Consider the following 24,491-nt stretch of genomic DNA (forward strand, 5'->3'; position numbering starts at 1 on the left):
TTGGTTAGCACTCAAGCTGCCAAGGTTAGAGATTTGCCCCGCATTCCTCTCAGGGGGAGAGAGAGAGGGTGTGCTTTTCTACCCCCCAGCATGTGAGCTTCCTAGGCCAGCCAGGGGATTTACCCTGTTACTTTCAATAGGCTGTGTGGTTTATTAATTCATCTTGGGTCAGCTTCTCATCTAGGTGATGGTCAAGCAGATATAATTAATTCTTAGCTGAAAGTGAAACCTTCAGCCCTGTGCTCTGTGAGCTCCTGTCATGCTGGAGGGTCAGCCCTAGAGCTCCCCTGCAGTGTCCCCACCTCCAGGTTCACAGCTCTTGGTCCCACCACCATCCAGGGGATGGCAAGTTAGAAGTAGCTGTGACTCAAGCTACCTGCAGCAGTGGGGATGGTGGGGATGAGCGTGGGTACATCCCTCCCTAGGCTCTCCCTAGCTAGGATTTCACTATCAGTCAAAGCTGCTAGCATGGCACTGGCTGCATGGACCACATCCCTGTGCCCAGCAGTGTAGCCTGAGGACCATCAGCTGTGAGATCTTTGATGCTGCTCCATGTCCTGAAGAGAGTTATATCCATTTAGCCTTCTTAAAGAAAAGCCATCCAATATTTGCCAGCTAACATGCCATGAGGGACAGAAACAGCCACTTGGAGGGCTTTTTGGACATGTGAGCATATTAGTAAAAAACAAAAACAAAGCCCAAACCAGCTCAGTGATTAATTATCACCTACCTGGAAAAAGAAATTTAAAATATTGCCCTCTTTCCCTCAGCAGCCCAGCCCACCAGGAGTGACTCGGTAGGTCTGTGGTGCACCTATCACCACAAGCAGCAGACCCAGATAACAGTGAGGGACTGGTTTGAGGGTGGGAAGCAGGCCTTCCCTGTCACTTGTAATCTTCTCACATGCAGAGGCATCTTAAGTCCTTTCTAAACATGTTGATACTGCCTGAAAATCGATGAAAAAAAGCCACCCTTTGTTTGTGTTAACAGGATGAGAAAGTGCAAGGCTTCCTGTTATGTGTGTGTGACAGCTATAGATAAGCAGAGACCTCTGGACAGGAAATCCGCCCAACTTCTGCAGTGTGATTCGTCTGAAGCTTGGGAGCCCTTTTTAGATTGAAGCACCAACAGAATGAGACGGGGCTGGCCAGAAAATGGGGGACACGCTGGAGAAGAGTTCTGAGGAGCCCGAGATCTCTTTGGACAATGAGTGCTTGACAAAAATGGGGGACCTGGTGGAAGTCTCGAGCAGCGAAAGGGTCAAGTTTGATGATACGGGCCTCTCTCTGGTGCTCCAAAACGGCCTGGAGAACCTTCGGCTTGAAAATTCCCTTACGGATGTCATCCTGTGCGTGGACAGCAGGGAATTCTCCTGTCACCGAGTGGTCCTTGCTGCAGCAAGCAATTATTTCAGGTAAGGCTTGTAGCAAACATACCCAATAAACTTACTTTGCTTCTTAGACTTGAACTGTAGATCTCCAAGGAATGTAAACTGGGTGCTAAGCTCTGCAAATTTGCAGTGAGCCTCTAATTCCTTACATCTTTCCGCTCATTTTTTAAAGTTGGAGACTTAAATAAGGCAGGTGCCAGGGTTGTGGATTTGCTGGAGTTCCGATACCAGCACGCAAAAAAAAAATGGAGAATGTTGGCAGACAAATGGATGAGAAAAGGGTGTTTTAACCAAATATCTTTAGCCTCTTGTATTGTCCTTTAGGAATCCAGGCAAAGAGGAATATCCATTCAGATCACAGGGCATTTTTATTGAACTAGGAGTGGGTTTGTGGAACTTGCTAATTTTTCTGTTATCATTCTGGGGTGAAAATATATATTGCATAAAATTGCTAGGGAGGAAAGAGAGGGAATTTTCCGTCTGTCCCAGGGTTACTGAAAATCAACTGCAATGGGAAATATCTCCTTGAAAGCAATTTTACCATTGCACCCTCTCCTTCTGGTCCTCTTGAATTTTTCATTCTTTCACTACAATAGGCAGTCTACCTGAGATAACTGGCCAGCAAGGACAAATTTTAGACACACAGAGGAACTCGGTATCGGTTTTAACACAGATTTTCCACTATCATTTAAACAATCACATTTGCATGGCTGGGATTTTTTTTCTTTCTTTCTTTTACTGCTAAAGTGGTCAGATGACTGAATAGCTACAGAGGAAACATGAGAAAAAAAGAACCTGTGACCACTTGTGACATGAGCAGAAAGCTAATTTTAATGGAGTCTGGTAAGCTTTGCTGGTAGTGCCTGGAAGAACAGTTCTGTTTTTATAATCTAGAAGAGAGATTGTATCTGTGAATATTTGGAGACAGGTATTATTTCTACAGAGAGACTACATTTATTGCTTATGAGAAAATGTACAGCTAAAAGCAGTGATGCCCAAATATTTCTTACCAGCATTGTGTGCAGAAAAGAGAGCAGATGCACAAATTAAAATCAGAATTATCATAATGATACTTCGAAAAAACCCCACAATTCCATTATGAGCAAAAGTGCTGCAATCAGAAGGACTTCACAGGTAAAAGATAGTTTTATGATAACAGTTATTGGCCCATTTTCCATTCAGCCCTGAGCTTCAGCCTGTCCTTTGGAAAGAAGTGAGATACCTGGCTGGAGGTCATCTCATCCCAAGGCAATTGCACACGTGTGTAGGGTCTGCCCCCCTGGGTGCTTCTGTTTGGCCTGGTCTCCCACAGAGTCGAGATTTATTACATCACTGTCAGTGCCTCTTGTCGTGACTCTTTGGGTTGGTTTCAGTCATGTTTGGCTGAGGATGGAAATCTTAAAACCAAAGTTCACACAAGTTTGACAGAAACCTGCAGCTAGGAGAAGAAAGGTGCTGGGACTGGGGCCCCACGGTGCCCTGCTGGGTGAGGAGCACAGTGTCCTGGACAGCCAACACACACAGTGCCCTGAACCAGCCAAAGCACGCGCTGCCCCTGCTCAGCCAGACACAGAGCTGAGCTTCCTGGGAGGGACACAAAATGTGTGAGAGAGGAATGACCAGGGAGAATGGAGGGCTCAGGAAGGGGAAGCTGAGTTTACTGTGAAGAGGGAAAAGAGGTCACAAGGCTGCAGGGAACTGAGCTTCACTAGTTCTGCTGCTCACAAGGCAGCTTCATTCATCTTGCCATAATTCACTAGAAGCTGCATGGGCCCAAAGAAGGAAGGAATGCTTAAATCCCACTATTCTTATGAGTGCTTCCCATGCCATTACAGGACCTCTAACAGCCATGCACAGGAGCAAAGCAAAGGGACCCAGTGAGTCATAGGCTTCATTCCCCTGCAACAGTAAGTTACACAACCCCCTTCCTGAGAGTTGGGTGCCACAGTGCAGGCAATGCCCAGCAGCTGACTGAAACACAGTTAAACCAAGCTAACAACTTCTAGTCCTTTCTTCAGCACTGCTTGGGAGTAGATACACTAGTTCCTGTGACATGTCCTGCATCTGAAGACATAAAAGCGTTAACTCTCCATTTGCCTGGATGATGGTAATAAAGCAGAGAAAAGAAATATGAGCTGACCAAGGTAGAGCAGTAGTTTTTTTACTCCTGCACTGGGCAGGGTAATGGGAGAATGGGGCTGGGAGAGGTTGAAGCAATATTTTCCAGAGCATCCTCAAGCTCCAGCATGGTTGTTTGAAGTCAGGTTTACAGTTCCAAGCACCGGCACTCCAGTGTGGGTGGATGCTTGAAAAGTACTTGACAAACTGCAGTCCTCCATTGATTTTGTTGAGCTTTCTCCCTGTTTTTTTATGAATTTACCATTTTTAGGCTTCTAAATTTGGTGCTGGACCCTCACTTCATGTGCATTTCTTAGAGTACATGTTGATTCAAAGGTGTAGTTTGGAATTACACAGGGACAAGAACTGGGGAAACAGACAATGAAATTAGTAGCCACATCTGAAGGATTTAGAGCCTCCTGAGGGTAAATACAGAAAGGTTCAGAAGCAGCATTTTAATTCCTAGGAGAGAAGCTCAGCCTGATCAGCCTGGTGTTGGGTGTTTCCTCCGGTCAGGGTGGGAATTAGGTTCACTCCATTTGAGCAGATGGAAGGTCACAGGAGGCAGCTCCTATGTAGCACTGCCCTATTCAGCCCTGCCACATTCTAGAGAGGAGTACTGGTGGGAGAGCACAGTGCTTTAGGTGTGTGATTTCTGCAGGTTGCAGCCATGTTACACGAGTCCACACTCCCAGTTTCATGGGAGCTCTAATACCATTTCAAAGATCAGGAGACGGAGAGGCGACAGCACTTTGAGCAGATCCCTGTGGGAAGCCACCACCACAATCCCCAGGCTGGTTTCTGAGCAGCCTTGCACAGGCACCGGGGATCTCAAACTGATCCCATCAAACTCTCCGGCTCACTGGGACGGAAGTGAGACTCTCACCTCCCTCACAGGGCTGGTTAAATACAAGACTGGAGGCACCAGTTTAAGAGATGAAAGGAAGAAGAGCAGACAACACCTGCATCCTACCCCGGCCTGTTTCTCGCTCAGATGAAGCATCCGACACCCGTCAATCCCGCGCAATTGAACGGCTGCTCTGGGCACACCTCCCTCCCCGTGCTGAAACCCCCATCCCAGGGAGAAGTGGGTATTGAGGACTGCTGCTTTCAAATGGCCACCTGCCCATGTGCCTCCCACATACATCATTCCACACTGCCAGAGGGAGAGAAGCAAAGTGAATCCCAGTCTTGTGGTCACTGAAGTTAAGGAGCATTTTGTCTTAATGCCTTAGAAATACTCTAATTTCAGTGGCAGCAGAACCTGGACCATGGGACAGAGCAGTCAACCAAAGATCTCTAAAGAGCTGAGACGGGTGGAGGGAAAATGAGAATTTTGGCTGAACAACTTTTCTTACAAGTAACTTCTCTGCCTGAGTTTCCTGCTATAATGTTAGGTCTCTTTATCCAAAAGGCAGTTTTTACACTGAGATGACTAACACGTTGCAATAAAATTTCTGCTGAGGTAAATCTTATAGCAAGTAGCAGCTGGTATCTTCCATCCATTTGCCATTCACCATGCCTAACTGCTTTGCAATAAAACCTGTTTACATCTTGGTTCCAGTAAGATGTGTCAATCAGACAGCTTTATTCTTTACAAGAAAAGCATGGCCTCTGAGTTGGGACCTCCAGCCACTTCCAGGTTGCACTGTCCTGTCAACATTGTACATGACTAATAAAGAAGGACTTGGTATGCAGGGTAAAGAGTGCTTCTAATTACACTTTAGATCTGCACATGTTTTTCACCACAGTTACAAGTGGCCTCAAATAATTCTATCTGTTGAGCCAGATTCCAAATGACATGACATCTCATTCTCTGAGTGCAGTGAACAAGATGGGGCTGATCAAAATCCTAAGCAAAAGCAAAAATCTGTGAGTTGAAAATGCAGAGGAAGATGCGTGTTTGCTGTGCTGCTGTCACAATGCAAAGTGGATTTAAACAGCTCTTGGAGAATTTCTGACTCCCACATGAAGTCTGACTAGAGCCAAAAGTGTGTGTGGTGGTCACCTTTCAAATGCAATATTATCCACCAAAGAAGAGGTGGCATCAGCATGCATGAAATCACTGCACTTTCTGGCTAACAGCAGTTCCAATTCGTGATTATTCAAGTGCTTCTCTAGTCAAGAGGTACCAACTCTACAATCCTACCAAAAGCTTCCAAAATTTAGCAGAGGAAAAGTCAGCCTCTTAATTGGGAAAAAATCCAAGTGTTAATGTAGTATGGAAAATGCCAGGGGCTTAATGAGCTGGACCTGTGCTAGAAACAGAAAGAGCCTGTAAGAGGCCAGCAGGTGAGACATCACAACTGCTCCACAGCATCAGTTCAAACACGAGGAAGGTCCCAGCTGCTTTTTCTGCCATGGAGCCCTAGGGCTACTGTAGAGTCCAGCTTGGATGTATCCATCATGTGTGTAACCCTTATCAAACTCACGAGTACAGAGGTATGAAAGCAACAGAAAGATTTTCCTTGTTTCTATGCAATAATTGCATAAAGTATGAAGCAATCAGAGCATTCTGTGTTGAAATCTGTATAACCAAATGTTTTTAGAATGCCTCATCCTGGTTGGGAAGCAGTAAAAGATAAATGTCTTTCTTTTCAGGGCCATGTTCTGCAATGATTTAAGAGAGAAATATGAAGAGAAGATCATACTTAAAGGAGTTGATGCAGAAACCATGAATATACTCTTGGACTACACCTACACCAGCAAGATGCTCATCACAAAGGAAAACGTACAGAAAGTCTTGGAAGCTGCCAGCCTCTTTCAGGTACAGAGAACTCAAATGCACTGATCCAGTCTTGCTGCTCTGGCAACACCATGTCTTACCCTGGTTAACACACTGCAAACTTCTCTGATTTCTTGGGTTCTGGAAGCATTTTGCTTCATATTTACGCACACTGTGGTAAAAAAAGGCAGTGGCAGCCACGTACTGGAATGCTGCTGTGCTGGGTGCCATACAAACTGGCCAAGAGCCAGGCTCTGCCTCCGACAGCTGCTCCCACGTGCTGCCTCCCGTGCTCCCCAAGGTTCAGGTCACCCTCCAGCCCAGAAGAGTTAGTGGGCAGTGGCTGGCATGGCTGGCCAGAGCAGGAAGGTAACTTCGCCTCTCCCTCTCCACTGCATTGGGGATGGAGGCTTGCCCAGCCAAAGTTAGCATCCTCCTTTGTGAACTCATGATGTAAAGGGTTTTAGTCACTACCTGGGACTTGTGGGAAGCCAGACTTGAGCAGTATTACTCAGCCCTTGGTCCATGAGGTATTCACGTGTCCTGTAAATCACCTGTGAGTCTAACAAATTGCAGTCCCTGGTCCTAAGCTGCAAATTGCCATCAAATTGTAACCACCAGATGCTGCCCAGTGCCAATGTGTGTGTGTGCCCAGTCCTCTCGCTAAGGAAGGCAAGAAACACCCAACTCCATAATCATCGTGGTTCGTTATGGACTTCAGATTCTTGAATCTGACATGGGAATTTTGCTCTGGAATTCTAGAACTCTTCTTTCTAGAGCCCAAGTCATATGAGGAGTGGCTGAGGGAGCTGGGGGGGGGGTTCAGTTTGGAGAAAAGGAGGCTCGGGTGGACCTTATCGCTCTCTACAACTACCTGAAAGAAGGTTGTAGCCTGGTGGGGTCAGTCTTTTCTCCCAGGCAAACAGCGATAGGACAAGAGGAAATTATCTCAAGTTGCACCAGGGGAGGTTTAGATTGGATACTAAGAAAAAATTCTTCGCTGAAAGAGTTCTCAAGCACTGGAACAGGCTGCCCAGGGCAGTGGTGGAGTCACCACCCCTGGAGTGATTTAAAAGATGTGGATGTGGTACCTTTGGACAGGGTTTACTGGTGGGCTTGGCAGAGCTGGGTTAATGGTTGGACTTGATGATCTTAGAGGTCTTTTCCAACCTAAATGATTCTAGGATTCTGTGCAATGAACCTGTGGCCTTTGGGGTAGTGGGAGCTGGTACTTGCTGTGGGGAGAGAAGGGAAAGTAATCCCAAAGTGCTCCCCAAGGTAACTTGGCAAAGTTGGTGCAGCTTTAATGTCGTCTGGGCCCATAGTGCAGTAACCCACTGACATTTTCAGCAGACCAACACTGCCAACTGGTAGCATTCAATGGTTACTTTTAGTTCATTTTCAGGACACTTTTCTGTCTTGTTTTTTGTTTTCTTCTGAACCTTTTTCCCTTAGGATCGTTCCTCAGTTTTTTGGGGTTTTTTTCTTCTGAAACTATCAAAAGTATAAACTTATGTTTTCTCATTTCTCTTCCCTATTTTTCATTAAAATTAAGAGTAAATTTGATTCCCAAGGCTGGTGCTTTAAGAAAACTATGAAACCCTGTTAGGCTAATGATAAAATCATTAGGGTGCCATAAGTAAGGAGAGTAAACTAGAAAAAAACTAGAAAAACTTAGAAAACCAGGAATGTTCAACTAAAAGCAGCAGTCCCAAGTCTTACTGCAATCATCTTGGATGCTATCAAGATTTATAAGGCCTTAAAACCTCATGTTATAAACGTGAGGGTTTGGGCTGAAAATGTGTTTTGTGTAAAAAAGATTTAGTAACTACTAAATCTTTAGTAATCTACTAAATCAAGCTGGCAGAACTTGTGTTCTGCCAGCTTGTCTGTGCTATTTATGCTGAAGAACAAAGAGTGAGTTGAAAGAATCAAATGTTTAATTTCAGTATATTGACAGCTGAGAAGATTATTTATTGTCACATTTTTGTTTGGGAAATTCTTTCCAATTAATGAGACGTGAAAAATCCAAATTCGAAATAGAACCCTGTTATCTGACTAGCAACAACTTGTGGTAGTGCCTGTTTTTAATTTCACAGACTTGGCAATGAACCAAAGAAGAAATAACTTGCACAGTTCTAGATATTCCAATATAGATAATCCTCTTTTCTCTAGAAACTATTTTTGAAAAAGTTTTACGTAATTATGCCTTCCCTTATGCCCTTTCAATAAGTTTTGACCAAATGCAGCCAGAACTGACAGCAGGAAGGGGTGGAAGGTTGTTTGGATAAAGCAGATATCCCTGCTGCAGTGTGCTTTCCTCCTGGGGGAAGCAGGTGAAGGGTATGGAACAGGGAGCCACTGAACAGCTAAGCCTCACCCTCAAGTGACCCAGACAAATTTTTTCCACCTAAAGCAGAGTTGCAACACGAGTTCAGTAGTCACCTCCTCTGTGTGGGCTGGCGGCTGCCCAGCCACGGTGCTTGCAAGGCTGGTGCCCACCCTCGATCAGCCCAACACCCTCTGCCACCTACACTGCCTGCAGAGCTGCTCATCCTTTCACCTCTGGGTAGGGCCAAGATATCAGCTGCTTCTCAGGGCCATGGCAGAGAGCTCTGCTTCCCCCACCATAACTCAACATCAACCTTCAGACCTGTCTGCACCCCTCCTGCCCCTCCAGGAACCTCTGTGTTACCCCGCTCCCTCAGCAGGGTTTGGGTGAGGGGCCACATCAGCTGCTGTGGTGGAAGCAAAGAGACGGTGGGAGGAAAGCAAGTTCCTGAGCAGATGAAAAAGAAACAGTACTGTTGCCAAGGGCTGTGATGCCCACTGCCATGGAAAAGCCATATGCAGAGGGAACACTGGAGGAAGTCCTCTAACTCCCTCCTCTAAGCAGAGCAGGTCTGCTCTGCCCTCAGGGCACAGCTGAAGCACCACCAGCCTGATGTGCCTGATGGCCTTACTGGCTCCCAAAGTACCTCTCATCCCTCTGTTAATCCACTTTCCATGAACAAGACACTCTAAAGAAAACACCTTATCAATATCTGACAACTACCCTGCTGCCAGTCAGCAGTGAAGAGCCAGGGTGGCTGTCACAGGACAGTGCCAGCAGCAGCACAGCCACCGTGCAGTGCTGGCCCTGCCAGACCAGAGGGCACGACTCTCTAAGGAAGGGCTTTGGAGATGGGCTCCGGGCTCAGAAAGCCGTCAGCCAGGGTGGCTGTGCCCCTCGAGTGGCCATGGGGCTCAGGTGTCACTGCTGAGCGGGGACGTGCTGTCCCTGCAGCCACAGCAGAGCGGGTGTTTGGGGGCCCCGCAGCTGCAGGGGGCAGGATCTGACCCCGAAGTGTCCTGCATACAGAGAGGGATTATGAATAAGAGCCCTTTTAGCCACCGTTCCCTTCCCTTTCTAGGGGTTCTAGCAGGAGGCAGGGCTGCTGGCACTGCTTACACTAGACCATTGAATCAAAGCTGGGACAAGCAAGGACTTAAATGGGGAGAATAAATTCTATTATTCAGAGGGAAGGCCAAGTAAGCATATGGGATGTCTCTAGCAAGTAAGAACCTGGATTCAAATGGGTATTAGGAGAAAGACACTTATTGTAGAAACTGTTCCCAGGGAACAGGGCTTTTCAAGTGCCTGGGGTGGCATTAGGAGGGGTACTCATAGAAGGCAAGAAGAAAATTCAGAGCTCTGCAGACTAATCAGAGCAGATGAAGCAGAGTTTTAGAGGTGTCTTCTTTCTGGTGCTCTCTTGAGTCACCTGCTCTCCTGGGACTGACTGATGTATGCCCAGCAAGTTTTGGGGGAGTTTTAGGGGGAATTTTTTCTCTAAATGAAGAGGAGGGGTGGGGAGACAGTGCAGCACAGAGATGAGGAGCAGCAGCCACGGAAAGTCCTGCCTTGACATGCTCCCAAGCAGTCCAGCCTCCCTAGTTAAGTCCTCAGCGTGGCTGTTTCTCGCACCCACACCTCACAGTTCTGCATTTGCCTGGCCACAAGCAGCTCCCCAGAGTGGTTAGTGGGGCCTGCTGGCTGTGTGCACCTCCCGGGAGAAAACCCTCTGTTGTCACCTCCTGGGTATGGCTCTTAACAAGCCTTGTGTAAATAATTAGAGCACTTTACAGTGGTTTGCTATAGGCTGGTGAGAACATTGTTTTGGGGTCTATTCCCAGACTTGTGGATGACTTGATGAGTGACCTTGGCAAATCCTAGGTTTGTTTTCTTTGTGTCTCATTACTGACAACTGCTAATGCTTCACATCTAATAAGCTTAATAAGGCCAATGCTTAACCTGCCTCAGGCCTGAGGATTACCTGGTGGTAGATCCTCAGGGAAGGGCACTGGTGAGTTCAAAGTGCTTGCCTTGTGCTAGCACAGAGAACGGGCACCGAAGGCTCACCGAGCTCCACCGCGGTGCCCCCGCGTGCCACCAGTGTATTTATATCACAACACATTCTGAGACCTCACATACCCCTGCTCATCAGCCAGTTGCATTTCTCTAAACTCTTGACCACATCTAAATGTAAAACAGGAACCAGGCAGTCTGTACACAGCGTCTGCGATCGCTCAGCTCTGATAAACAGTCTAAATGTGTCAACACGACAGCGACTGGTCTGGAAGATTCTACTTTAATTACTGAAACAAATCTACATACTACAGGGTTCAAAAATGTTTCACTTCCTCTTGCCCCTAAATTACTGTTGTGCAATTTTCCCCAGTGAGACAGAACGAGTTAAAATAGTTTGCTTGCTGACACTGGATGGAAAGAAGACCCAAAAAGCCTGGATGGAAATGCAGAGCATCAGCTCTGACTCGTCTCGGTGTATTTGCTGTTTGCACTGTTCACTGACAAAACCAGCACGAAGTATTGATGCTGTACCCATATCTGATGTCACAGAGGTGATGGAAAATCCAGGATGAAGCACTGTAACTTATCAGTTCTACTCAAAATTGTTTCCCAATTCCTAATTAATAACTAGCAATCCAGCTCAGATCATGGTTCATGGCAAATGCCCCACAGACATCTGTGGCCCAGGATCTGCACATTTGGGACCCTCAGGTGGGGTTATTGTGCCAAGGAAATTCATGAGAGTGGTTGTGCTGCCCCATTGAATGCAAACACAGCCAGTACTTCCATTAAGCGGACTCTGTGTAAAATGCACATCCGTATTTATTCAGCCAGTGGCGATGACTAGGAAAACAAAGGTCACTAGAACCTCCAAAGGACCCCCCCCAACAACACTCTTGCCAGACAACCCTGGCTATCAGCCAACTCAAAGATTTGCTGATGGCCAATTTCTTCCTGCCTCTGACCCCAGTTCAGGACAGCTGCCTATGCCCTCTTTGGGGGCAGCACTCTGGTCCAAACCTCCCAGACCTCAGCACTCATTTTCCACCACTCTCACTAGACCACAAACACATTCGGAGTTTTGATGGTGGGAACACAAATGCAGACAGTGGAGCCACCTGCACTCCACAACCAGACTCCGTTCTAGTTGGTCTGGGCTGATAAAGCAGATCTGCAAGATGAAGCAGGGTAAGTACATTGGGAGCCTGGGGACCTTATCTGTGCTCATCTCCATGATTGCCAGTGCTTTGAGATCTCATGGATCAATGTTAGAAAACCCTCTTGTGAAATAAATAAAATTCATGACTCTCACAGGTCCTCTGCATCCTGCAAGAGGAAAAAGGAGCAATATGGATGCAGAGGGAGAAAAAACAGAGGGAGGAAGAAATTCTCATTTCAGACTGCAGACTGGGAGATACCTGGCCTCATGTAGAGCATGGGTGGTTGGGACCCAGCCCCGAACTTCATAGCTTTCCAATGATACAGTCAGACAGTAACCACTCTGGCCTTACACATGCTTTTTCTGCCCACAGTTCCTTCGCATGGTGGATGCTTGTGCCAGTTTTCTCACCGAGGCCCTCCAGCCAGAGAACTGCGTTGGCATCCTGAGGCTGGCTGATGCCCACTCCCTGCACAGCCTGAAACAACAAGTGCAGAACTACATCATCCAGAACTTCACCCAGGTCCTGAACTACGAGGAGTTCCTGGAGCTGCCGGCCGACATCCTGTGCAGCACGCTCAAGAGTGATGACCTGTACGTCACGGAGGAGGCCCAGGTGTTCGAAACCGTGATGAACTGGGTGCGCTACAAGGAGTCGGAAAGGTTTTCCCTCCTGCCGTACGTGCTGGAGAATGTCCGGCTGCCCCTCCTGGACCCTTGGTACTTCGTAGAGACTGTTGAAGCCGATCAACTCATTAGACAGTGTCCAGATGTCTTTCCTTTGCTCCAGGAAGCAAGAATGTACCATCTGTCAGGCAATGAGGTGAGTAAAACAGGAAGGTGTTGGCCACTCTTTCTAAGTGTCTCATGCTTCAGCTCAAAAATCCCATTGGAAGGAGCAGTACCATGGGGCAGAAAAAGGTACTAGTACTGAAATTTCACTAACTGGTGCTACTGAAAAGTCAAGATGGGCCTCACAATTCATCCTGCTGACTTAGAGGTTTAGAAGCTTTTGGAGGGTTGTTTTAAAACAGTGTACATCTTCCTGTTTATGAACATCTGAGCTCGACCCTTCTTACACACTCTTGCTCAGCTAAACAAAGACCCCAGGTGACCTCCCTAGTTACTCCTGACACCTCACCCTCTCAGCTGTTACTTCAAGCCAAAGAAAAGAAGAATAATTTTCCCACTAAACTGTGCCGCAATCTGTAATGATTCTTTCAAATGTGAATATGTAACATGTCCACCTGTTACTCATGGGAGAAAATGTTTCATAAAGAGAGAATCTCCTGTGAAGAAGACGGTCTCTTCCAGAGGAGAGGTCTGTCTATGTGCCATTTGCAGAGCTCCCTGCACCCAAAGACACAGGTTCATCTTGACATCCAGTCGAGTCCTGTCCCACCTGCTCAAAGCAGGCTGTGGTGGATCTCCAGTTCTTCAGTTGTCTGTCCTCTTTGGAAAGTTAGCTATCAGTCACATTTCCTTGCCCAGAACATGGGGTAGAGAGGAGGGCAACCAAAAGATCAGATTTCACAACAGGAGCAAAGTATGTGAGTGTGTGAGGAAATGTGTGTGCCTCCTCAGTCAGAGAGTCAGAGGAGGGCAGGAGGCCTCAGGAGCACGTTGTGGACCCATCACTAACAGTGGATGTGTCACTGGCATGGGGGGAGAAACCAAGGGCGTTTTGTGCCAGTGACTGCGTAAGACAGTACACAGTGACCTGGGGCAGTGCCAGCCAGTCTGGGGGGAACTCCTCGAGGAAGCCTTGTCCCACTCAGCACTGCTCTCAGGTCCACGTGGGATAGATAAAGGGAATGTTGCCCCGGGCTGAACACTCATTACACTCATCTTCAAAGGGCCAGCCGCTGCCAGCTGCCCTCCCCCGGGCTGGCTGACGCCTGGCAGTGGTGGCAGACAGGTTAGAACAGAGCCCTGAAACCTGGCAAGTTCTGGGACAGATGTTTAAAAAAATTTGCCTAATAATTCTCTAAACATAGTCCAAATACAAGATTCATGTCTGTGTAAATAATATTTTTTAAAGTAGATAAATTATGCCAATTTATAGAAACATGTTAAAAGTAGAATGAGAAGCAAAACTTGAAGCAAGCTGCCTCCTGGCACAGCATTTAACTTGTGGGTCTTCCTTGCAAGTATGTCCTCCAAGCAGAACACAAGTTTCCAAGCATCCCCTGCATTCTTTGCTCCTGGTGAACATCTACCTGGGAAGTGACTTTTTCCAGTGTCCCTGAAACAAAGACCTGGTCAATAAACTGAGCTGGCAGGCAGTAAATTAGAGCTAACCATGTTTCAGAGCCTGGTGCTGGCTTTAAATAAATCTTCTAATTTTGGCTTGAAATAAAAGCTTATACACAAAGAAACAAATAAAAAAACCCACCTCCACAGTTGAGAACTGTCATTGCTTTGACACTCTAACATAGCTCTTCAGGACAAATAATGAGAGCACTTATTTTCTGGTAGCACTAACTGCAGCCTCGCTCTCTCCAAGCTCCCCAGGGCATACACAAACCTTGGGGCCTTCCTACCTTGCCCTCACTCTATCAGCAGCAAATAAAATCTGTCCTTTTTAGCTGCCTACCATGCACCCAGCCTTGGGACCACTGCTCACCTTCATATCTCTTGGTGCCACCCTGGGAATTCCCAAAAGGATCCTAGTTGATAGGCAAAAGTAACTAAGCCCAGAGTTGGAAAAATCCTGCTGAAAGGAGGATACAGCAACTTCTACTGAAAGCTTCTAGGATGCTTTCCAGGATTTCAGCTTAGAAGGCACTGGATAATTGGTTGAGCTGATGTAAATTTGTTGTGATTTGCAGAACAGGTAATCAGAAAAAAGGTCACCAGACCTTTCTGTAATTGTAGGTGTAAGTGCCCTGTGTACTCACTCTGTCTCACTTGCATTTAGATTATTACAGAAAGGACCAAGCCCAGGATGCACGAGTTCCAGTCTGAGGTGTTTATGATCATAGGGGGCTGTACAAAAGATGAGAAGTTTGTAGCAGAAGTGACTTGCCTGGATCCTTTGAGGCGAAGCCGCCTGGAAGTGGCAAAATTACCAATCACAGAGCAGGAGCCGGAGAATGAGAATAAAAAATGGGTGGAGTTTGCATGCATTACCCTAAAAAACGAAGTCTACATATCGGGTAAGGAACAAGACACTGGGAGTGCAAGAGGGGAGCAGAGGGTTCTCACAGTTATTTCCAGCTTTTATCGAGACCATGCCTGAGGCAGCTTTAGGAAAATTAAGCACTACAGGTATTCCAAATGCTTTGGCTTTGAACAGGCTCCAGAGAGCACTGAATGTGTGAGGACACTGCCTAGCTCTGATTTTAGCACAGGATTCCTTTTTAAGCAATATTAGTCTATATGCATGGGTACTTGTGAAGCAGCACCCTAAACACTCAGTGACCCTAAACTCTCAGTGACCGTGGTCACATAAGGGCTCTGGGGAACAGTTTATCAAATACAAAATGAAGAAGAATTGCTCCAATATCCTCTGTGACCTGTCCATTTGCAGCTCCACATGCATAAGCAAAACCCTATTTAACTTCCCACACAAATACAGTTGAGCTCCACACAGAGGTTTGATCCTGGAGCTACAAAGATTTTACTTTGACAATCAAAAATGTTAAACTCAAGCTTGCTAGTCAGTTTGACAGCTGTTTTTGGTGGCCTGTCAAAAACAAGTCTGATGATCTTGTTCTGCTTTCCAGAGGAAAAGTGACAGCATGCTTTTCATCACTGTCACGTTACAGAGCAGGGCCTCCATGGGTAGAATACCTTTTTTTCTGCAAAATCAACCACCAAATTCTACACTCCCTTAAAACAGGAGAGTAGAATGGAGGAGGGAGGGCCAAAGTCTGAATGCTTTGCTTAAGTATGAATACGGGTCCACAGCCTTCCATCACATTCCTTTTTTTCGGAATCCACAAATTTTTGATACTTCATTCCAATTTAAAGTTTACTAAATCTTTATCCTGTGATATGAATTAGTTTATTCCTTCCCTAGTTACAAATAAAAGAGGTTTTTCCTTTCAGCCCACTATAGAGAGTTTCTTTTAAATCTGGGATCAGTCCCTCTGTTAAAAGTTAGCTGTAGAGAGAAACCTAAGTCAAACATCCCAGCTAGGGAATATCCCTCACACTCACACCCTTGAGTTGGGAGGTTTCTTTTCCATTTGCCTTTAATCTCCTACCATTTCCTCTTTTTGAAGGTTACATGCTTTTTGCATCCTTTTATTCCTGACATCTTTTCCAGTGTATCTTCTCCACTTTTCTTTGATGGCCTATCCAGGCTCCCTCCAGGCCAGGCTAACATATTCCTTGCTTTGGTGAGTCTAAGCTGGCTTTCCCTTTGTTTCTATTCTCACAGGTTCTCTTTCCTCCTTCTCTGCTTAATTTCATATCTTTGACTCTCTCTCTCTATTCTCTCTTTGCCTTTCTCCTTTTTGCCTTTCCCACCCAAATAAAAGGCTGAGTGGACCAAAGCCATTAGCAGTTTTCTTCTAGCTAAACCACATTATTAGTGTCTCAATCCCAATTAAGCATCTGGTCCTTCCCGCATGTCCTTTTACTCTTGTTTTCTTTCTTTCACCTCCTGTAACTTGCTTCTTCTCTAACTTGACTTGCATCTTTTCTAACTTGATCTCCCTTCCCATGTGCTCATTTCCCTCGGTGTCTTGGTACGGTCTGGAGTCTTCCCTGCCCTTCTAGCATCTGAACAATAGGAAATTCCTTTCCACAAGACTGTGACTACTTTTAGATCAATGATTTCTCCCAAACAGTTTAAATGCTTTGACTGGATGACCTGAAATACTACATTTGTAGCATAACAAAAAATGACATGAATTATAATTCACCATTCTGTTACTTTTACTAATGTAGTTACAATTCCTCCTCAAATTAGAAAGAACTGTTGTCTAGAGAAAGAACAGAAATAAAATAAACCTCCAATTCTCTCCCTGTCCCCCTGATGTGCAGTAAATTCACGCACTGGCCCAGCTCAGGGTCCTAACAGAGTTTCAGCCTGTGCAGGAAAGCACAAGTCAAAGGGAAATTTCTAGGGAGACTAAGGGGAACACCTGCAGTCTCTCAGCCCCATTGTACCCATGAATGCTGCATTCAGACCCTTCAGCCACTTCAGCTATTTGAGTGCAAATAAAATTCAACACATACATGTGAAAAATACTGAGACAAAAGCATTACAAACGACTCTTTCTAGCATGCTAATTATCTCCCATTCAATCTGCTATTTGGCCCAGAGATAGGCTCCATCAGTTTGCAGTGATCTGGCTGCAGTACAGAATACCAATGAAGGCAGACACTTTCTCAATAGAATATGAATTCTCTTTTCAGTATATTCACCAGTGAAGCAAATGTTTAATCAGGTTGCAGATGACGGAATAAGCTACTCAGTCTGTAAATGTGGTTTCAGGCTTAACTAGATCCGTTTGTATTACAGTTACACCAGAAACTGCAGGCAAACAAAAGTGCTCGTTTAAAACACTGCTCTCACTTGCAAGTCAGCTCTAGAATGAGTGTGCAGGATCCAGTTCTGATCTCTGAGCTAAAAATATGAAGCAAATCCAAGTCTGTAGAGAAAGAGACCAGAAGGAGAGATACAAAAATGAGATCCCAGCCATATGGTCCTATGGTTGAATAGTAAAACTTCCAACAGGTCATGCAGGTCTACTGCTGGTAGGAGTTCAGAGTCAGGTCTTTTGCTTTACGATGCAAACCACGGGGCTGGCTGGATCCACCCAGCACAGAGTGGCAGTTCCCCAGTGCAGGCCTGTCTTTGAGGGATTTGGCTGCAGCATCCTCCCCTGTCTTGTGGAAGTCATGTTTGTTTATTATTTGTTTGCTGCATTCTGCAAAGCCCTGGTGGTGCACAGAAATCTCCTGCACATCACCACGCTGTGTGTGGTTGGTTGTGCACTCGGTTTTGAAATGAAAATGGTTGTGGTCTGGTAAAGTGAGAAACAGTGATTTATCTTTACTGAATATTTGGCTGTGGAAATTATTCAGAGTTTCCTTTACCATTAAGTAAACTAAATTCAGAAATTTTCTTCTGCTAAAACGGGCCAGGTCATTGGTGTAGTTAATTAAGAAGTTAATAATAAGTAAAAGTTACTTACTTTCTGTTGAGAGAGAACATATTTAAATTTAAACATGTTGGAGATTTGAGTAAATACAAGCTATTCTATCATATTTACACGCGTCATGTACACTGCAGGTGGCAAAGAAACAAAGCATGATGTCTGGAAATACAACGCCTCCATCAACAAATGGATACAAATTGAGTACCTAAATATTGGGAGATGGAGGCATAAAATGGCAGTGCTGGGTGGCAAAGTATATGTCATTGGTGGCTTTGATGGCATGCAGAGAATCAACAGCATGGAAGCTTATGATCCCTTTCATAACTGCTGGTCAGAGGTAAGATGCTGCATCACATAACATTTTACTCATTTGGAACATTTTATTCAGAAAATGTTTGGGTTTGGAATCATAGAAATCGTCTTGTACAATTCTTTTAAGTATTTCTGGTCTATAAAGACCCTAAGTATTTTTTTCTGTAGAAATGCATATCCTTCAGAAAGTAAAAATCCCTGGATCACTGGTCAGTTGTTGCCTGTGAGACATCTAATGCCTAACTTTTCTTTGTTGGCTTTTAAAGCTAGTAGTCCAGAAATCAGTGAGTATGAGTATAGTACACACGAACCAGAGCACAGGCTCAAAACTACTCTCTGTTACATTATGTATATAAAATGTGTATATCAACCTGTGCATTATATATGGTGCATTTAAGCTGAAAGTAAAGGTCTCAAGGTAAACAGGAAAAAACCCCAGTTCTATTAACTGTCCTTCAAGCAAAGAGATGAGAGAATTAGGCAGCCAATTAATCCATGACAGTAATGAAACTGGGCATTGTAACGGCAGATACAACCCCCAGTTTCTAGATTACACAGAGCAATGTGGATGAATCTAACAATCACAGCTGCAAGTAGAAAGATCAGTATGAACAAATTTCATATTTTCTTTTCAATATACGTAAGTATGTTAAGGAGATCTGGGGTATTTCTGACATTTCCTGGCTTTTCAATTGTGGATCGTGTAATTTTAATTTCAGCATTTGAACTGAACGTATATTTTTAAGGGTTTCTGCAGTCTTAAGAAAAAGCTGAATACTTCCACCTTATCCCTAGCAACGTCATCTTCTGAACCCTGCTTAAAAAGGGATATCATAAAACGGATGTCTGACTTCAAATTCCACAGGCTCACACCCCACAGACGTCAGTCTGGCTCCTTCAGATGGTTACTAACGATGTTTATGGTCCCCAGGCTGCTCCCCTCATGGTCAATGTGAGCTCCTTTGCAGCAGCAAGCTACAAGAAGAGGCTCTACGTGATCGGAGGAGGGCCCAACGGGAAGCTGGCGACGGACAAGACCCAGTGCTACGACCCTGCCACCAACACGTGGAGCCTGAAAGCGCCAATGCCGGTGGAAGCCAAGTGCATCAACGCTGCCAGCTTCCGTGACCACATTTATGTGGTGGGTGAGTGAAGCACCAATGGTTCTCCTTGTCCAGACACAGCAGGGCTCCCTTCCACGTCTTAGTTTTACCCACAAACTCTGCGGAGTGTAATCAAATAGTTGGGTGGCTCTTCCCACTGAGCTTAGTGAGGGATGGGAATATGGCACCTTCACAGACAGGAGTAAAGAGTCGCCAAGTCAAAATGCCTGTTCGTGTGGCAGGTATCTTGGAAAGCTGGAGCTAGCCCAGAGACAGCTTAAAGCCATCCAAAGGTGTGTTCATAGTAGCAAGGGCATGGTTTCACTGCTACATCATGCCCCCTCTCCTCTCCAGCAGCATTACACAGCCCACTGCATACAGGATTTATGCAGGATTAAGAGCACTGGAAGCAGGTCATGAGAGCAGAGCCACTGATACCCAAAGACCCAGAACTCTTCACTAGATTGCACTTGGGGTTACTTCAGTTAGTTGCCAGAACTGGATGCAAAGATGGAAGAACAAGAGTTTGGTGGTGGTGAGCTGAACTACGAAGGGGAAGGGAGCCTGCACACATCTCCAGATGGTGCTGGAAAATCCAAAAGAGGGAAAGTGGAACATTTGTTTCCCAAACAGGAGCTCTGAAAAGTTCCTCCAACTTTTATGTACATAAATACCTCATGCTTCTCCTCAGCTCAGGAACTGGCCTCACCCTGTTTGTCCAGAATGACAGACAGAGAGAGAAGGCACATGACTTATGGGCTGGCTGATAAAACTCCTGATAAAAACAGACACGATATTCCAGTTACATTCATTCAGCACCTTTAAGACAGGGATATCCACCAGTAAACCTTGTTTACCTATCTGAGAACCAAATATAGTTCAGTGAGACAGAAATCAGCTCCACCTGAAGTTTAAAAGATAAAGGAGCATTTGGTTCCTCCATCCAAAGCCATCAAATTACCCAGATCGATGAATTACCGCCAGATGAATCACTGTATCTAACAACATCTGTTTTCAGTCAGCTCCAAGTGGGAAATAAAACTTGTTTAAATCACCTCACAATGACTTGATCACCCCTCAAATACTGGACTAGTATTATCAGACCCAGCATTTTTTGTAACTACAATAGATCAATGCTCATTTTGGCAGCAGGGAGGATCCCTGGCATTGTTGCACCTTATCAGTAAGACCGTGGCTTCAAGGCTTCTTTTCAGTGGTGTCCAGCGACAAAACAGGGAGCAGTGGCCATAAATTAAAACAAAAGAAGTTCCACCTCAACATGAGGAAGAACTTCTTTCCATGGAGGGTGGCAGAGCACTGGAACAGTTGCCCAGGGAGGTTGTGGATTCTCCCTCTTTGCAGACATTCCAAACCCACCTGGCTGTGTTCCTGTGTCACCTGCTCCAGGTGACCCTTCCTTGGCAGGGAAGTTGGACTGAATGATCTCCAGAGATCCTTTCCAACTTAACAATTTTGTGATTCTGTACAGCTATTACAGAAGACACATCCGGTCCCTACAAATTTCAGAATAACAACCATTTCAATGTTGGCAGTCTCAGGAGGGAATATATTTCCATAGCCTGTCTTGATAATTAAGGTATTGACCATTTTTTTGAGAGAAACACATCCTGCAAAATTGAAAAAGTGCACAAAAACTTTCAAGAATTTGGGAAACACAGAGAAACTGAAGGTCACCCTCTGTTTAACAAACCCATAAGAAGATTATTGGATCAGTCTGCCAAACCCCTAAACAAGGAAGGGGCTTTTGAAAAAGCCCTCCAGGCAGGAGGTTTGATGGACAGATGGACACTGAAGTTGAGGAGTCAGTGAAAAATCCTGTACCCATTTCTCACAGTGATGGCTTACCACACCTGGTCCTTCATAGTCTAAGCTCTTTTAAACAAGATTGTACTTTTCTGAAGCTGTGTCCTTAGCTGAAGCCCCAGGTATGAGAAAGGTCTGTTTCTGGGTGCACTGTGGTCACACTGAATGATCACAGCAGTTTGTTCTGGCCTTAAATTCCACAGCCTTATGAACAATAAGTGGCCTTCTGCGGATCAGGCTTTCAAAACAATAAAGTATCCTGTGACCTTGTTTTTTCTTGGCTTTGGGGCAGAAATCATTCTTAGGAATGCCAGGAACAGAGAGCCCTGTTGAAGTGGATGGTTTAATTAAAATCCCTTACAGGAATGGCCAGTGCAAATATCCATTTCCTCTCCAGGTGGAGCAATGAAAGCCCTCTACTCCTACAGCCCCCAGGAAGACACATGGTGCCTGGTGACTCAGTTCACCCACGAGAGAGCCAGTTGTGGGATTTCTCCTTGCAACAACAAGCTGTTTATCACTGGGGGCCGAGATGAAAAGAACGAAGTCATTGCAACAGTGCTCTGCTGGGACCCTGAAACTCAGAAGCTGACAGAGGAGTGTGTCCTGCCCCGGGGGGTGTCTCATCACGGGAGTGTTACCCTCAGGAAGTCTTACACCCACATCCGTAAGATTGTGCCCGGGGCAGTTTCTGTCTGACCGCAGGAGAACTGCAAAGAAACCCAGTGGCTCCATGTCCCCGTGGCACAGACTGCAGTGAGGATGGCTTTTAGCTGCAGGGAGCAGTGGAGGGAAACACCTCCACAGGGCCTCGGGGGAGTATCTGTATATAAGCTTAGCCCTTGCATTTCCTCTGTACAGTATATCCTTAAATTATCTTAATTCCTTCCCCCCACAGAAGAACCAGGGACCAGCTGTACTTTACTCCTGTCAACACAATACCTCCAATCAGGTGAAGAAATGTGATGTGTAGGTGGGAAATTTACTTCCCAGGTATATCTACCCTGAAATGTGCTTGAACTGGCTCAGCCTGGTCCCAGTGTTTTTTCAATTATTTATTGTGTTAAGTTGGATTTGCTGCACCAACTAGTGTAAAAGAGAAGATGCTTTTTGGAATGAAAGATTTGTACCTTTGATGAAACGTCGTTTCCTCCAAAGCTGTGCTTTTTTTCCAGTGGTTGGTACATTAGATTAAGTTTGAACCGGTTTGTGTGTTTGTTTGTTTGTTTGTTTGCTTGAAGATACTTTGTTGGCTTTTCAATTCTGGATGACCAAAAAAAATTCATCTCAGTTTGCAAACCTTGCTGTCATTCCCAAGACAGAGACTGCACAGGCTGCAAATGTAAATGAACCCTAATCTGGTTCCACTGAACATTCACTGTAGCTGTTTTCTAATAAAGCAAACAAAAACCTAGTTTCCTTTTTCTTGTGCTCTGGGGCTGGTCACTGTTCTGCCCGAAAGGCCTTTTCCTCTCCCCATTGCTGCACACAAGAGGAGTCCAGAGCCCATCCCTGCCTCCATCCCCACTGGGTGGCAGTGCGCTCCCGGGATTTTTCTCACGGGTTTTGGTTTCCTGGAATGCAATCGGACAGAACAATCTGCTGGAGACAAAAACAGTTCCAGGTACTGTTCCCAGCCTGATTCCTGAGACCATCACATGCAGTACCAGAAGGGGCAAATGTTCAACAGGCCAGGAGGGCCCGAGTCTCAAGTCCCAGCATCTGGGTCAGTTATAGGGAAAGAAAAACAAACATTGAGGAGGTCATGCCCGGGACACTCTGGGACACTCTTGGCTAAAGACTGGGAACATATTCCGTCCCTCCTCCCCTGCCTAGTTGCTGGGAAGAGCCAACCCACTATTAAATCAAGACAGAAAATACTGTGCAAAACAAATCTCTCTAAGCAGAGAGTAGTGACTCCTTCCAGCCTCTCTCCCTCCCTTTCTGTAATGTCTCCTTTGCCTTTTACAGTATTAAAAATAATATTTCTGTCGTGTTGGGCTAAGAAAAAAACATGAGTTCCTGAATTTCAGCACAGTAACACCAGAGTGCTCAGGGGTACAGCAGGGCCTGCAGACCTGGTGCAGGCTGAGCAAGGCAGACACAGCCCCTGGGGCAGGTGGCAGCCCTACAAGAGGTCTCCACTTTGTCCTTCCTTCAGATAGACTGCAAGAAATCCTGTGTCTTGCCCCATGCCTTGAACTTACTTCCGTAACTCCAGACTATCCCCCCATTTCTTTCACTGATTTTCCCACAGTCCTTCCATTTTCAACTACTTTTTAATTGCTCCCCTTCCACCTTTACATTCCTATCGTTCTGCAGGGCGAGCACTTCTCACACTTCCATGCTGGCCCACATTCTCCCATCCCACTCTGCTTTTCAGAAGGCATGAAGAAATACCCTCTAAAAAGAGTATTTTGTTTCAAAAGGTTTTTGTGAAGAACAGTTACCACCTTTGACGTGGTTAGCAGCACTGGCTGGTCTACAGGGACAGAGAAGATGGATGAATGATAGTAGCTGCTGAGGCTGACTAGTTCTTCCTACTGGGAATCATCCTAAAAAACAGTAGCCCTCAGGAACTGGTTGATGATTTTCATGTCCATAGCAAAACTTGTATTTTTTTCTTGAGAAAAACAAACCACTGAGTTGGAAAAGAGTTGTCAAAATAAATGAATTCTTAACTCTACATATCAGAGGCAGAAAACAACCTCTTGTCTCTTCTGTGGTGGTTTCCCAGCCACATCTGCAGACCTTGGGCAAGCAGGAGCCAAAACATCCCTCACTGACAAACACGAGACAGCACAATCACAGCTTGGCTCCTTTTCCTCTCCTAACTCACGAGTTGCTCAAAAATTCTGACGTTTTAATAGCAGTGCATGTTGTGTTTATTTGCCTCCCTGCTCTTTGTACGTTTTGGATTCATGTTGCAATCTGAAGGACTCGGAGCATATTGAAAAACAAAAAACTCCAGGATCAGTAGTTTTATGCAGACGCCAAAAATCACAAGCCTTGTGAAAAAATGGCAAGCACCAGCAGTGCTGGGCCCTCAGTTACCAGCAGTGAGGTGGGGTTGGAAACAGAAGACAACAGAAATCAAGTTTCGGGGAAACTTGTAATTTCCTTTTCCTATCAAGGGCTCTCTCTCATCTGTCATGCATAACCCCCTCCGGCAGGGAATGGCCACAGTCACGGTTTCTATCCAAAGAACACACAGTATCTCCATGTACAAACAGCGACTAATAAGCAAGGAGCAGCCTCTCCCCGCGGGAGCTGCCGGACCCGTCCCGGAGGCAGCTGGCGCTGTTCCGCAGGGCTGGGACACAGCCCCAGGGCTCTCGGGGCTGCCCCCAGTGCAACCAGGCAAATGCCACTTTCCTTCTGCCCTCTTACTGT

General features: G+C 45.7%; 1 protein-coding gene across 2 annotated transcripts; it reads left to right on the forward strand.

The window, feature by feature from the left end:
• The first annotated feature begins 1,059 nt into the window (after positions 1 to 1,059).
• Positions 1,060 to 22,502, forward strand: KLHL6 (kelch like family member 6). 2 transcript variants are annotated; one of them, XM_027686122.1, is made up of 7 exons: positions 1,060 to 1,414; positions 6,110 to 6,275; positions 12,117 to 12,566; positions 14,664 to 14,901; positions 17,994 to 18,196; positions 19,103 to 19,316; positions 21,496 to 22,502. In XM_027686122.1, the coding sequence occupies exons 1-7, from the start codon at positions 1,155 to 1,157 to the stop codon at positions 21,795 to 21,797; spliced, it is 1,833 nt and encodes a 610-aa protein (XP_027541923.1). In that variant the 5' UTR covers positions 1,060 to 1,154; the 3' UTR covers positions 21,798 to 22,502. The 2 variants fall into 2 exon arrangements, with proteins under 2 accessions (XP_027541923.1, XP_027541925.1); XM_027686124.1 differs by having other exon boundaries at positions 19,103 to 19,312; positions 21,496 to 21,581.
• The last annotated feature ends 1,989 nt before the right edge of the window (positions 22,503 to 24,491 follow it).

This window comes from Neopelma chrysocephalum, unplaced genomic scaffold, assembly GCF_003984885.1.
Source record: "Neopelma chrysocephalum unplaced genomic scaffold, ASM398488v2 Primary Assembly neopelma1_70, whole genome shotgun sequence".
Classification (NCBI taxonomy): Eukaryota; Metazoa; Chordata; class Aves; order Passeriformes; family Pipridae; genus Neopelma; species Neopelma chrysocephalum.

Bases quoted from the DNA above. Each gene is read 5' to 3' on its own strand.
- KLHL6 (XM_027686122.1), top strand. From the start codon at position 1,155: ATGGGGGACACGCTGGAGAAGAGTTCTGAGGAGCCCGAGATCTCTTTG. The intron at 1,415-6,109 runs GTAAGGCTTGTA...CTTTCTTTTCAG, and splicing joins GCAGCAAGCAATTATTTCAG to GGCCATGTTCTGCAATGATT. The intron at 18,197-19,102 runs GTAAGATGCTGC...TATGGTCCCCAG, and splicing joins TTCATAACTGCTGGTCAGAG to GCTGCTCCCCTCATGGTCAA.